A 14,729-nucleotide genomic window follows, 5' to 3' on the forward strand; every position below is an offset into this window, starting at 1 on the left:
GACGTGGTAGCCGAGAATTGTTAAGATTCACATAAGCAAGCGTGATGATAAGTTTCATGGCTTAGGAGCGTGAGTGATTCCCAAAGTGGTCCATGGATTCCTGGTGGGGGAGGTTCTGAAACACTTTTTAGAGGGTCCATGAGGTCAGAACCATTTCCATGATTATTATCTAAGCATTATCTAATACTCAGACATCCTCCCCCTTTTTCACTGGTTTGACCTTTGCACCAGCGGTGCAGAAGCAGCACTGGGTGATGTCTAAGCAGGAATCAAGACCACAGTAGCAGTAGCAGCTGTGGCATTCTCCCTCCCCATGCACTCCCAGGTTAAAAAAAAAAGCCACACAACCCAGTTTCACTTAAGAATGTCCTGATGTAGTAAAAATGCTTAAATTTTGACTCCAGTACAAACCTTTTTAATATTCTATGTAACGAAATGGGAAGTACACTTCAAGTTCTTTAGCTATACTCGAAGTCCGTTTTCTTGAGGGCAGGTACCAGTGTGTTCTTCAAGTCATAAACCAAAGTAGCCACTTTCGTCCTGGAACACCATTTTTATTGCAAAGAACAACTGACACGTCCTTCAAATTTCAGGACAGATCAATGGAATTTAACGTGACAGAGTAAGGAAAGTTCATTGAGTGATAGGGATTTAGATATCACGTGAGAGCTAGTCTTTAAAAAGCTACCACCTGTCTGTCTACTGTAGTATCAAAGAAAGATACCCACAATTATCTGAAAAGGCTACTAATTACGTACCTGTAGGGGACTGGATTTTCTTTGCCTGTTTCAAACAATACACCGCAGCAGATTCACTGTAGAAGCAGGGCACAGCAGCTGTCTTCTGTGGAGCCAGGCGGTAGAGAAACCTGCAAATAACTTAGCTATTTTATCAGAATGCATGACATGTTAACATATAAGAGGTTACTGGTCATTCTTAAATGAATTTTTCAGTTTTAGTTTCTAATATATAACTATTACAGTTCACATAAAAAGCTCTTGGGAGTTCGGGAGTTCTCCACAGTGTTTAAAAACATAAATCATGAGACAGAGTTTGAGAACTGCTAGCCTTGAAAAAAGACAAGACTCAGAAACATCTCCACGCTGGTGACTTACGAAGCTTGCGACTGAGATTTATGTCAACGTGTTAATTTTGCTGACCATCTTGAAGATTGTTTTCTAGCGTAATCTATTTGTAAACCATCAGTGCTGCATGCAGAGGACACCGGAGAAAGGAACGAATAACGAACCTTGTTGTTCACCTGAGTGCAGATACCCCAGTTGAAGAATCTCGTCTTTTACAGGTTTTACAAAGGTTAATAAAATCTCGAGGGAAATCTCAAGCTAAACACCTCAATGTTCAGATGGTAGCAGCAGATAAGCTGGCTCAGTGCCCTCCGGTAAGTCTCTCTATGCAGTATAATCCACTTGAAGGCTTCACACCCACATTCTGTTAACAAAAACCAGACGGACAGGTAAACGCCTGTCCAGGGAGAACCCTGCCCATTAACGGTGGGTTTCCTCCCAAAGACGGGAACGGTAGAGTCTACCTCTTACCACGAGCACTTGTCTAGGTCATGGTCGTCGCTTACGAACAGCTACGGTGTGTTCCGTGGTGACCTCGCTTTGTTAATCTAACACCTCAGTAGTCATCTTCAGTGAAACACAATCATTGTTTCAAAACTTTGGTTGAAAAGATGGCTGTTTGGGGTTGGTTTATTATTCACTTCTACTCAGGGAGCGAGTTGCTGGCTCTTCATTACCGTCTAAGAAATTGATCTAAGACCATTTCTAAAGCACTCAGTAACCAGATTCTGACACCTGAACACATCCCTACCGCGAATCCCCTGCTTTGCATACCACGCTTTCGGCCTGTATGCTTCCGGCTTTTGTTCTGGCTTTGTTGTTTTTAATGAAGGTGTATCAGAAGCCTTAAGAACTGGGCTCAGACCCACTTCTAATTGCCGGGAGCACATTACACTTGTAAGAACTCTGAACTACTATGAAGTCTGGGCCACATCCAGTCAGTGGCTTCGGCTTCCTCACATCCTCACCTTGCCTCAGTCGTTTCCAAGGTTCAGCTTTTCATAGTCTCTGGCTTATATTCTCATTTTCTTTTGTACATCTCGCCCCTAACATAGGATCAATTCCTTTTTTTTTCACTACGGGCAACTTTTCTCTGGTGCCCCTAGCAACTGTTATCACACCTGTTCACTCCTGGTCACTAACACAGCGAAGCGGTGAGGCCATAGCAGGCGGTCAGCCCCCGCGAAGAGAGGAGTCCGGCGCCACGGCAGGGATGCAGCACGCAGCCCTCGGGCACCCTTCGTGCTCCTGGCGTGCGGGAGGCCCGGGGGCAGCACGGGCAAGGCGCCGTAAGCACGCCGTCTGCACTGTCTGCCCCTGCAGGAGCTGTTCGACGTGATTCTGGACGAGAACCAGCTGGAGGACGCCTGCGAGCACCTCGCCGACTACCTGGAGGCCTACTGGAAGGCCGCCCACCCGCCCTGCAGCAGTGGCCCCGACCCTCTCCTCAGCCGGACCTTGGCCACCTCGACCCTGCCCATCAGCCCCGCTCTGGCCCCCAGCTCACAGGTGAGCAGCGCTCCCTCCTTCGCTCGCGCCACTGGGGTCCAGGGCTCCGGGGCGGTGCTCGTTCCAGTCGGGCAGCCCTGTCCAGAATGAGACAGAACACCGAGTACCTTAAGTGTCTCCAGCGTGAGCTGTGCGCCTGTAAGAGGAGTGTAAACAGCATCCTATGAAGTACCGTAAGTCCCCCATATACGAACGAGTTCCGTTCCGAGAAGGCATTCGTAAGTCCAGCACAGTTAGCCTAGGCTGCCCACTAACACAATCGGCTATATAGTACTGTACCGTGACAGGTTTATTATACTTTGCACACAAATAATACAGAAGAAACAAACAAAAGATAAAACATTTTTAACCTTACAGTACAGTCCCTTGAAAAAGGACAGTCGTACCCGCTAGGTCACCACTGCTTTTACGCTCGCTTCCGACCATCCTGAGCTTGAAATAAAGATACGGTACCACCGTACCCTATACGGTAAAGAACACAAAAGCACAACCACTGGTAGAGGATGCACGCACGACAACGTACGCCAGACAAATGATCTAACTTAGTGATTTGACATGCGAAGCTATGTTTGCATCTTTTGGAAGTTCACGACCTGAAGGTCCGTATGTAGGGGACTTACTGTATTATAAACCGTAAAATCCACTCTCCCCATCTTCTGTTCGGGCCAGGATAGAGGAACTTTCTATGTGGCCGGCAGCACAGACTGTGGACTCAGACTACCTGGGTTCAATTCCCTCTCCTCTCCACCCCTTCCCAGGGGTTTAATCTTGGATAAAATCCTTACCTGCCCTTTGCCTCAGGAATACTAACGACCCTACCTTGTGGGGCTGTCATGGGACTTTTCTCATGAGATTGGCTTACAGGGTTGTTGTATTTAATCAGTCAGTATACGTGACAGTCTCATAACACTGCTGGTCTCACAGTAAGTGCCACTTAAGCATTTGACATTTTATCATTTTTTCCCTTAAAGCCAACATCCTAAGAATTTTTAATCTTCCCACCTGTATCCGAGCAGAGGTGGTTAAGTGTCCACCCATGTGTAGACAGATCTCAGGGACCTATATCTATATTTGAACCACAAGAGAACATATAAAAGAATGCCCTCCCTCCTTCATTCATTTTTAAAAAATTTGTAAAGTTACTCTGTGCTGTTCCAGGCGCTTACAAATTAACAGAAAGTCCAATACAATATAAATGCTACTGGATGTTACTGAATACATTAAGCACCCGAGCGAGGTCAGATTTCATTTCAGCACTTTAGAGACTGTGAAAAGGGACTAGACACTTGCCTTTGCGACAGTTCCCCAGACCCCGACCTTGGCTGAGGCCTGTGTTTGCTCCTTCGCCTCCAGGCTTCTCAAGGGGATCCGAGGACCGATCGCGCGGCTGCCACCCATTCTGCTTCCCAAGCTGAAGAAGAACCCTGCCCAGACCCAGTCAAGAAACCCCAGCACCACAGCCGTCGCAGCGGGGCCAGCCGCGGCCTCTCCAGGCAGGAGACCTTGGATTCAGAAACGCAGGAGAGTCGCGACTCCGCATACGCGGAGCCCAAGGAAGATTATTCCCACGAACATGCAGACCACTGCGCCCCGCACCGAGATCACAGCCACAGAGAGGAACCCCACGGGGGTGGGGAGCGCAGACACAGGGAGTCTCGGCACCGCTCCCGGGACCCGGATCGAGAGCAGGACCACAACGAGGGTGACAAACAGTGGAGCCGCCACAAATCCAAGGATCGCTGCTGTGACAGGGAGGGGGAAGGGGTGTCCAGGAGACGGCATGAGGCTGGGGACTGGAACAGGGAGGTTTACATCCGCCAGTGACTTTTGCCCTTTTGTGTCGTTGGTTTTCTTATTTTTAAGTAAGTCTTGTATACCACCACCCTCCAACTCAATCTTGGGGGGTCTACGTTGCAATCATATGTGATCTGTCTTGTATATTTTGTACTGCTGTTGCTTGGATAGCAACAGCATGAAATAGAGTATTAATATACTTTTTATTTTCCTTTTGTAAGTAAGTGCTATATAAATTCGCCTGGAAAGGCTGCAGTCCTCTGGTTGTCTACTGCACTTTGAAAACGGTCTAGGATCGCTGCCACTTGAACAATATCATCTGTTGCCATCCAGGTGGCATCAGGATTTTAAGAAGCATAGCTGATGTTTTCAAAAATGTGGTTGATGTATCCAGCGGGCCAGAATCAAGCGGCCCACGTAAAAAGTGGAACTTCTTGGTTCTCCCGACCTTTAATATGTAGGCGCCCGATTTGCATAGTCATCCGTGGACCACTGTTTCTCGCTTGTACCTCTGGCTGACTGACTAAACTTGGGGACAGACTGTCTTGCCTTACACCAAGGGGATCAAAGTCAGAATCTATTTTCTATGTACTAGCATTGTGTACTGTATAGACAGTTTGTAAATGTTATTTCTGCAAACACCTTCTTATGATAATTATATAATTATTGTGTGTGTGTATATATATATATATATATATATATATATATATATATATATATATATATATATATATATATATCAGTTTGATCGCACTATTTCAGAGTCTTAATGCCAAGCCAGCAGATCTGCTTTCTGAATTACAGGGACTAGAAATGCCCACCTTCAGGAAATTTGTAATAACGTCGTCTAGACACCTATTCCCGTTCTAGTAGAGAGTCTGTACATACTGTAAATACGTGTGACTGCCTGACTTGAAAAGGTTTGATTTCTGAATGTTCCTCCATCCCTGTACGTTAATCATTGTGACCATAAATTCTGGGAAATATAACCAAACTCCAAGGGTTGCTCCGCTCCGTGCCGTTCACACTGATTGTGACGGCCACGTCCTGCGTAGCCAGTGTCTCAGGTCACGGCCCTGGAGTCTGGGAGCCGCGTGCACACGAGCCAGTGACGGGCGTGCACGCTCACAACAGCGGCGGCCAGCCCAGGGCCGAGGCGTCCACCTGCCTGGCTCCGCGGCTCGCTGCGCCGCTGTGGCCCGCCGAGCCGTCAGGGGCCAGGAGGGCACGCGCCGCCAGAGGGGACGCCCCGGAGAGCTGCCCCCCGCTGGCTCCTGGAGAGGGGCCACACGGGCCACTGTGATGAGTGTTTCACTGGAAATGTCCGACGACCTCTCGTCTGAGAGAGAAGCGTTTACACAGATGCTCCCGACTCCCCCCATCTCCTCACCTCGCCTCACCCGCCGTGCCCGTTGTGTTCCCCCCGCTCCGACACTTTCACTGTCCGTCACAACCTCGAAGTGCTTCTTATAACCAAAGCTTCTGCTCTTCGCAAGAAATCAGGGCAAAAGGAGGTGACTTGAAGTGAACGAGACGTTGAGGTTTTCCTGCGTCGGACACCTGCTCTGAGGAGAAGCCAGAAGATGCTGTGGCCCTGCGTCAGGGACACCGCCCAACGCGGCCCACGAGGTGGTGGTCACGCTGAGCCTGAAACCTTCCCTGTCTCTCCTAAGTGTCCGTCTGTCCAGTTAAGACTGGACAGGTAAGACAGTATTAGGCGTGCAAGTACCTGGCACTTGAAGTCTGTCCCTGGAAAACGCCTGTCTTGACTGCCTACCTTCAGACCTGGACATTAAAAATTATTATTTTGTTAAATAAGTTAAGCTATTTTTTGTTTCGCTTCTTTGATTATTCCAGGTTCTTGCCAAATATATCTTGGACCTTTGTAAGTACAACTGTTTCACATCTAACTCCTTATTCCTCTCCCCCAAAGAAAACTCAGAGTTGTAAAAATGAGTTAACATATACAGTGTTTTATCAGCTAATATAGGAACCATTTCCCTCAATCTCTTTGTTAATTAGCTCTGTGCTGTTGACATACCTTTATTTATTGAATATAAGAACAGTAGGCATAATATATAAATTTTTGATGTAAAATATTCACATCATTGGGAAACCGTATTCCAGCTAAAGTTACTTTTATAAAATACTTCCAGTCAGCTGTCCATCACGGTACCACATCAATGATCGCCAGCCCCGACCCTTCCTATACGAAGTTTCATCCCAGTTCATGGCTTTGGAATGTGTAGATTCTTGAAGTCTAACTGGTATGTATCTTCTTTGCTGCTACCATTAATCCCTTTCAAAGAATCACGCTAACGGATTCCATTTTTTAAATTCTGACCTGGACTCTTCGTTTCTCACTTTACTGTGAAACACACTGGTCCAAATCAGAGTATTCCGCAAAATCTCTGTTGCAGGATTTGACAAAAGAGCACGCTTATGTGAAAACTGTAGAGTGGGCATATGTGTAAACGGTGTGGACTAAATATGTAACTGAAGAAATAATCCCAGGGACCACGGGATATTCACTGACTTGTGGAATGTACAATTCTAGTCTTTTCACACAGCAAAGGTTTAATCTTAACAGACTCAGTTGTAGAATCATGATTGTTGTAGTTAACCTAGAAAATGCTGGAAAAGTTCTGAATAGTTCTGTGTCTTTCTCGTCACACCCATTTCAGCCTTTCCTCTGCTCTTTCTCTACTGCTCACTTAAGTTACTGTTACAAAAAGGTGCTGCTAAACGTAGGATGTCTTAGTTATTCTGTACTTTGGGACAATGCCACATTTTAACATGGTCTGCTCTGCATTCATGTTAAACCTTCAACTGTCAGCTACACTGAACTGTTCAACAAGCCTGGTTTAAAGTCATTCATTCATAGCAAACAAATAAAGAGCTGGCTTCTGCACTGTCTACTATTAGTCGTATTAAGTGCCATTTTAGGAGTGATTCTTACAGCTCAAAGTATGTTAAATACTCACCTGCACTTCGCGTGTGGGGCACATCATCCTGGGGGGTGCTGCCCGTCACTGATGGGCTGTGGTCATCTCCCCACGACACCTGAAAAGTGACAGCTTCCGGCAGGTCAAAGGCCTCTGAAGGCCTGAGCACGGCAAAGCCAACTTTCTCCCACCTTCATCCTATATGGTCTGCAATTCTTGCCTCCGATTTTGAACTGTACTTTTCCTTTCTAAAATAAACTTGTCATCAGAATGGATCTTCAGTTCCTCGCCCTTTGCTCAGTGACACAATGCTGCTACTCCTGGATAATCTTACTAACACATCAAGAGTCATGCTGTTGGAGAAAACCGGCAATCAGAGGGCTCTGGGTCAGTTGTTGAATCGTGTTATATTTTTAACTATTTGTACTTTACTGTTTAAAATGTGATACACGGTTTTGAAGTAAAATGTACTCACTGTTGAATTAAAATGCTTCTGTTTCACAGATACAACTATGGTAACATTAAATATGTTAAAAGAGAATATATTCATTCTCTTCCACATTTCCCTGATTTTTGTCCTTTTATCATATTTTTTCTTATATGTCTGTGTTCCTTAAGATTGAATGTTTTATTTTCCAATTTGTTTTATTTTTTGAAAGAAAAAAACCCACTGAAAAATGTCTATGTTAAAGAAACAAATTTTAACAATATTTTCTATTTGTCCTTACTGTTTTCAATATGCAAATATTTTTCTTTTGTTTTGCCTGCATTGCTTGTACTTTGATATTTATTGGTATTAATCAAAACTTTACACATTTGCTACTAGGCTCCTTCCCTACCATTTCCATCCCAGCCTAGCACCTAAGGCTCTGCAGAGAGCATGAGAAGGGATGGATTTTGTGTATTTTTCAAAAACATATTGAAAGTTCAAGGAAGTATGCCGAGCCCTAGAAGCAGAAGTACCACAGGTCAACAGCGTTTCTCTTTAGGCAGATGACATCTACTGGCTATCAGGCAGAATGAGGGACGGAAAGAAGTCAGTCACATGTCTGAATCTTAGGGAGCCTGATGGGGTTTTTCCCTCGTTCAATAAGCGTGTAACAATGATCTGCTCTGAAGCTGTACAGAAAGCACAGTCCTGCCTCCAGAATGTTCCCAAGCCTGGGGGCAGCGGTCCAGGGCATGCCTCGTACACTAGAGTGATGTGTCAAGTGCCGTGACAGGAGGAGACAGAGGCACGAGGGGTGTAGAGGGAGACACGCCCGACCCAGCCCCCGAGAAGGGTGTGCAAGAAAGGCTTCCTCAGAGCAGAGGCCTCTGAGGATCTCACCTGATCTGAGATGCGATGAGCATTCTTCAGGGAAACAAGGAAGTTTCAAGAAGTTCCTAATGGAGACCTATGAAGGGAAAAAAATATATTAGGCAGTTGTCCGAGGCTCAGGCATTTTGAGGTGATTTGAATTAACAAAATAGATGTATTTGACACAACATGAGATAGCTTTTAAACTATGGCTGGGTATTTTAATATATTTTATCTAAAAAGCAGGTAGGATGAAAAGCAAGCCTACAGTTACACAGTTCATCTTAAAAAGGCCGCCCTCTTATATTGGCCGCCATGGGTGATGTTTGGTCACTTCTGCAGTTTGGGGGATTTCAGGTCTGATGGTGAAGTGGTCTTGTTTCGTCTTGACCTAGTCACAGTTGCTTGGTCTGGGGAAGGTGTTCTGTGGAGCTGCTTCTGTTCAGAGGGAGAACACCAAGGCTTAGCTGTGAGCGCCTGGCCACTTCCCAGCTCTCACAAGATGGTTTTCTCACCAATCACGTCTCTAGGAACTTGTATGTATTCCATTAGATGCTAAAAGGTACCCGAATTGTGCAATAGTCTCATTTTTAATCTACAGAGTTTAAAAAAATTCATTTTAGTTTTTAGTTTAAAATATGACAGAAGAAAAAACGTCAACATAGTGAAGGGAGACTGTTACTGGGAGTAGTCCAGAATTCATTTGAAAGAGGGTTGACTTACCAAATAGTAAACAGAAAAAGTCAGGTGAAATCCCCAGCTACGTTCCTGGCACTTGATAAATAAGTTATAGTTCCCACACCCTGAATTCTGAAGGAACTCAATAACGGAAAACGTGTTTTATAACCAAATTAAATACCACTAATTTTATTCCTTTTGTTAAATCCACTTATTTTAACATTAAAAATGACTTGCATTCTTTACAAATTAAAACAAAGACCCCAAATGAAATGTTCCAGACATCTTCAGGCATCTCCTTTTCTTTATACTCTGCTAAATCCATAAAGGAAAAGTATTTTAGACACACAAGTGCCCCCCTCCACCCCCCCGGCTACTTCCTCTGTGAAGTACAGTCTCTTGATTCCTGGTGGAACAGCCGGCAGCCTTTTCTGTTTCCTCAGCAACCACGGCATCAATCACGTGGCCTGACAACAGTTTTTGGTTTAAAAAAAACGGAAAATGTTTGGAACTTTCATTTCTAAGGATCCTTCTCCTACGTGCTTCTGCATTTTACAAATTTTGCAATGAAAAAGCCTATACAATCCTTATTTGCGAGCCAACTCGTGTCTTCTATCCTGGCGTCTCTGAGAGAACCAGTGTCACTGTCCTGTGACGGCACCACACAGGGATCGAATCGCTGCAGCCGTTTCAGTTGCTCAGATGACAGGCCAGCTCCCAGCATCCCTTCTCCTCCAACCTGTGGGTCCTGCTCGGGGAGATAAATAAACACAAACATCCTCGCGTTGGGAAGTCTGCCTGTGTACCATTTACGTAAAAGGACAAACTGAGCTGTAACTACCACCAATTCCAGAAACAGAAAAATGAGTAAATACCTTTTATTTTTGTGAAATGGACATGCTGCTTTTCCGGGTAGTAAAGTGGGAGGGTGGTAACAGGCAGCCACTTGACGACTGAGTCCCTAGGATGGCCCTTATGCTTATCAAGGCCCACGACATGCAGGAGACCTGGGCTCCACACTCAGAAGCACGTGGATTCACATCACAGCTCTGCCACAGCTTAGCTGTGCGACTTTAGGAAAGTAACTTACCTTACCTGCTTCCTCATCTACGAAACAGGTGAAATACTCTGATTTGAGGCTTAAATAAGTAGGGTGGTATCGGGCCTGGCACAGAGTGGGCACTTAGCAAGTGGAACGTTATTATCAGTTACAGCAGGAGACGAAAACCCAGCTTTATTTGTCAGACTCCCCAAAACTGACAGGAGTTTCTTGGGCATCTGAAGATGCCTCTCTCTGGCCCACACCTATTGGATGATAAAAGTTCTCTTTTTTTGTTGTTGTTTTTAAATGTACTAGAATATTAAAAGAGACGAGAAAACTAAGGCTGCCTCGATTAGTTTAGAGGAATACAGAATCATAAGGAACTGAGTGATCTGTGCAAACCACTACTACAAAAGATGCATAAGCCTAACTTAAGTCACCATTTCACAAATGCTTGTGTTACTGAAGATGTATGTTCTTAGGTTTATATCTGAAAACCTGTTGTTTATTAACCCATGTGTGTGGGGGGGAGTTCCATCTCTTTTAGGTAGATACTGAGTGTATATGTATATACACACACATCAAATTCAAGTGAATTCTCAAGTCTCCTTTTCATCTACAATGCACTTATCTTAATTTCTGAGTCTAGAAACCATCTCTAGATTGCCTTCTGTCTGTATATTCCAATTACTTACTAGAATTCTGTACTGGAACAACTGACATTAGATGTTCAGTTTATCTGAATGAATGTGAGCATTACCACAGATTTAAACCTAATCTCAAACATCATGGGCTAAAAAATCTAGTCATAAATATAGTTTTAATAAAAACCAGAACGGAAAGACAGTGCTAGGTAAAATAAAGTACAAGACACCTTTTGAAATGTCCCCTATCTTATATAAGGATCCAGAAGGAAGCAATAATCCTGAACCATTTCCCCCCTTGGCTAGTCTTCTGACATCCCAGTTATTAAAGCCTCTTTGGGCTTTGGTGTGATATTAGAAAACTGCTCAACATTTGCCCTATCAGAAAAGTTATAGGACCGAGGGGTGGAGGAAGGGTTTTAGAAACAAAATTCTGAGTAACACGAACAAGAGCCACAAGTCAAGTAAACATGTGACAGAAAACCCCTGAGCTCTGTGGCATCTTAACACAACCGCAGACAGTGACGGCCTGGAAACACTGGGTCAGGATGTGAAATTCCTCTAAGGGCGGTCTGGAACAGCTCTCATTAGAGAAACCTCGTGCACCGCGTCTCTTCACATCACTCTCTGTGTTTATCAACATGCTTAAGTTTCCACGACTTACCGGATCACCCAGAGACAACGGCAATGGCCCTCACCTGGCGCTGAAGCTGAAGGTGAGGAAATGTCTTGAGGGCCCAGGCGACCTGTTCTTCATTCTCTGCTAGGGTGACAGTGCACGTGCTATACACCAGCACGCCCCCCGGCTTCAGCAGCTCCACTGCCTAAAGACAGGTGTGATCGATGATGAGTATCGCAAGAGCAAGTGAACATTTTAAATATAATGTATATAAACAAATATATACATGAAATACATCTATAAGTGAAACGATTCTCACAGAACATCTACTGCATGAAAATGCAGAAGACCTCAGATTTCTAGAAGGGCCAGAAAACCTCCACATAACCAGCCAGGACAAAAGAAAAAAGAAAAAGAGAGAGAGAAAGGAATCAGGACTGGACCTGCGGCCCTGAGAGGGAGCTGTGCAGAAGGAAAGTTTCCTGCAACTGCCAGTATGGGGAGGTGGGGCGCTGGGTGCTGAAGCTTGGGCTTCAGAGACAGTCCCGGGAAAGGACCAGGGTTGGCTGTGTGAAGACACCTTGAAGAGGCTGGAGAATGGCAGCTGAGGCTGCACTCAGAAGAAGCCTGGGCCCATGAGAGACGGCAAGGCACCACTGTTGGGGGGAGGGGTGGGAAAACCACAGGGGCGTCTTTCCCTACACGCGCTCCAAGGCAGCAGGACACAGCCTACACAAGCACTGGGGGCGGGCACGAGCCGACACCACCATCACGGGCTCCAGAGGCAGGCACAGGCCACTACCACCACTAAGAGACCCACGAGCAGGCTCCCGTCGCCACCCCCGCTATCCCCGGGAGCACGCGGGCCGCTGCCACCACTGGGAGACATGGGAGAGGGTGCCAACGGCTGCCCCAGCCGTACCAGGAGCACGCACAGGCCACCGCACCTGCACAGCCCGTATCAAGTGGATAACGGCCAGCACACACTGAGGAGCGAGGCAGCAAGCATCCAGACTAAAAGCAGCCCTTGATTCCGGACGAGATGGCGGAGTAGAGGGACCTGACCTCACCTCCTCTCACAGAAACACCAACATCACACCGAAATGCTGAACCACCACCAACAAAAACAGATCAGAGCCTACCAAAAAAGACAGTTTGCTACAATATATCCACAGACGAAGAAGAAGCCACAACAAGACAGTAGGAGGGACACTTTCACAATATAAGCAAATCCCATATCCGCCGGGTGGGCAACCCACAAAATGGAAAGTAATTACAGCGCAAGGTTCTCCCACAAGAGTTAAAGTTCTGGGCCCCTGGTCAGGCTCCCCAGCCTGAGGGTCTGGCACAAGAGGAGGAACCTCCAGAGCATTTGGCTTTGAAGACCAGCAGGGCTTAAGTGCAGGACCTCCATAGGACGAGGGGAAACAAAGACTCCAGTCTTGGAAGGTGCACACAAGATTTCACATGCACTGGGACCCAGCGCAAAGCAGTGACTCCGTAGACACCTGGGCTAGACCTACTTGTGGGTTTTGGAGGGTCTCCTGGGGAGGCATGGGTTGACTGTGGCTCACTATGGGAGCAAGGTCACTGGTGGCAGAGGTCCCAGGGAATACTGATTGGCCTGAGTTCTCCAGGAGGTCGCCATTTTGGCACCAAGACCGAGGCCTACCCAACAACCTATAGGCTCCAGTGCTAGAACACCTCAGACCATGCAACCAGTGGGACAGGAACACAGCCCCAACCATCAGCAAACAGGCTGCCTAAAGCCATACTGAGCTCACAGCCACATCTAAACACACCACTTGACATGAACCTGCCCACCAGAGGGACGAGACCCAGCTGCACCCACCAGTGGGCAGGCACCTCCCCCCAGGAAGCCTGCACAAGCCCCAGGACCAACCTCATCCACCAGGGGGCAGACACCAGGAGCGAGAGGAGCCACAGTCCTGCAGCCTGAGAAACAGAGACACAAACACATACAGTCAGACAAAATGAGACAGCAGAGAAATATGTTCCAGAAGAAGGAACAAGATAAGAACCAAAAAGGAAAACTAAGTGAAGTGGAGACAGGCAATCTACCTGAGAAAGAATTTACAGTAACAATAGTAGAGATGATCCAAGATCTCGGAAAAAGAACGGAGGCACAGACCAAGAAGACCAGAAGAAATGTTTAACAAAGAGCTAGAAGATTTAAAGGACAGAGATGAACAATACAATAACTGCAATGAAAACTACACTAGAAGGAATCAATAACAGAAAAAATGAGGCAGAAGAACAAATAAGTGAGCTGGAAGACAGTGGTAGAAATCACTGCCACAGAACAGAATAAAGAAAAAAGAATGAAAGGAAATTAGGACAATTTCAGAGACCTCTGGGACAACACTAAATGAACCAACGTTCATATTATAGGGGTCTGAGAAGGAGAAGAGAGAGGGAAAGGGCCTGAGAAAATATTTGAAGAGATTATAGCCAAAAATTCCCTGACGTGAGAAAGGAAACACTCACTCAAGTCCAGGAAGCGCTGAGAGTCCCATACAAGATTAACCCAAGGAGGAACATGCCAAGACACACATTAATCAAACTGACAAAAATTAAAGACAAAGTAAAAATATTAAAAGGAACAAATAACATAAAAAGGAATCCCCATAAGGTTATCAGCAGATTTTTCAGCAGAAACTCTGCAAGTCAGAAGGGAGAGGCACAATATATTTAAAGTGATGAAAGGGAAAAACCTACTACAAGAATACTTTACCCAGCAATGCCCTCATTCAGACACAACATTCAGATTTGACGGAGAAATCAAAAGCTTCAGAGACAAGCAAAGGCTAAGAGAATTCAGCACCACCAGACCAGCTTTACAACAAATGCTAAAGGAAATTCTCTAGACAGAAAAGAAAAGGCTACAAGTAGAAATAAGAAAATTACAAATGGAAAATCTCACGGGCATAGGCAAACTTAAAGTAACGGTAGGAAATCATCCACACACAAATATGATATGAGGAGAGGAGAGTAGAAATGCAGGACATTGGAAATGTACTGGAAATTAAGAGACCAGCAACTTAAAACAACCTTGTATATATATAAACTGCTGTATCAGAACCTCACAGGAA

At 45.6% G+C, this 14,729-nt stretch overlaps 2 protein-coding genes across 14 annotated transcripts in view; one reads left to right on the forward strand and one right to left on the reverse strand.

Annotated features, from left to right (window-relative positions):
- CACNB2 (calcium voltage-gated channel auxiliary subunit beta 2) overlaps positions 1-4,608 on the forward strand; it is a 400,175-nt gene extending 395,567 nt beyond the window's left edge. For all 4 annotated transcript variants that reach the window (XM_067704511.1, XM_067704518.1, XM_067704528.1 and 1 more), the window contains 3 exons: positions 1,304-1,399; positions 2,409-2,594; positions 3,948-4,608. In XM_067704511.1, the coding sequence (XP_067560612.1) occupies positions 1,304-1,399; positions 2,409-2,594; positions 3,948-4,418 (753 nt within the window). In that variant the 3' untranslated portion in view covers positions 4,419-4,608. The remainder of the gene's footprint in view (positions 1-1,303; positions 1,400-2,408; positions 2,595-3,947) is intronic.
- The window catches only part of NSUN6 (NOP2/Sun RNA methyltransferase 6), an 89,920-nt gene continuing 75,724 nt past the window's right edge, over positions 534-14,729 (reverse strand). Inside the window, exons 10-14 of one of the 10 annotated variants that reach the window (XM_067704601.1) lie at positions 11,696-11,821; positions 8,664-10,059; positions 7,373-7,686; positions 5,779-5,953; positions 534-868 (exon numbers count right to left, since the gene is read on the reverse strand). In XM_067704601.1, coding sequence (XP_067560702.1) covers positions 9,847-10,059; positions 11,696-11,821 — 339 coding nt within the window. In that variant the 3' untranslated portion in view covers positions 534-868; positions 5,779-5,953; positions 7,373-7,686; positions 8,664-9,846. Of the gene's footprint in view, positions 5,954-7,372; positions 7,687-8,663; positions 10,060-11,661; positions 11,822-14,729 lie in introns of those variants that run through there. The other 9 variants (XM_067704573.1, XM_067704556.1, XM_067704547.1 and 6 more) reach the window with 9 other exon arrangements.

This window comes from Pseudorca crassidens, chromosome 1, assembly GCF_039906515.1.
Source record: "Pseudorca crassidens isolate mPseCra1 chromosome 1, mPseCra1.hap1, whole genome shotgun sequence".
Taxonomy (NCBI): domain Eukaryota; kingdom Metazoa; phylum Chordata; class Mammalia; order Artiodactyla; family Delphinidae; genus Pseudorca; species Pseudorca crassidens.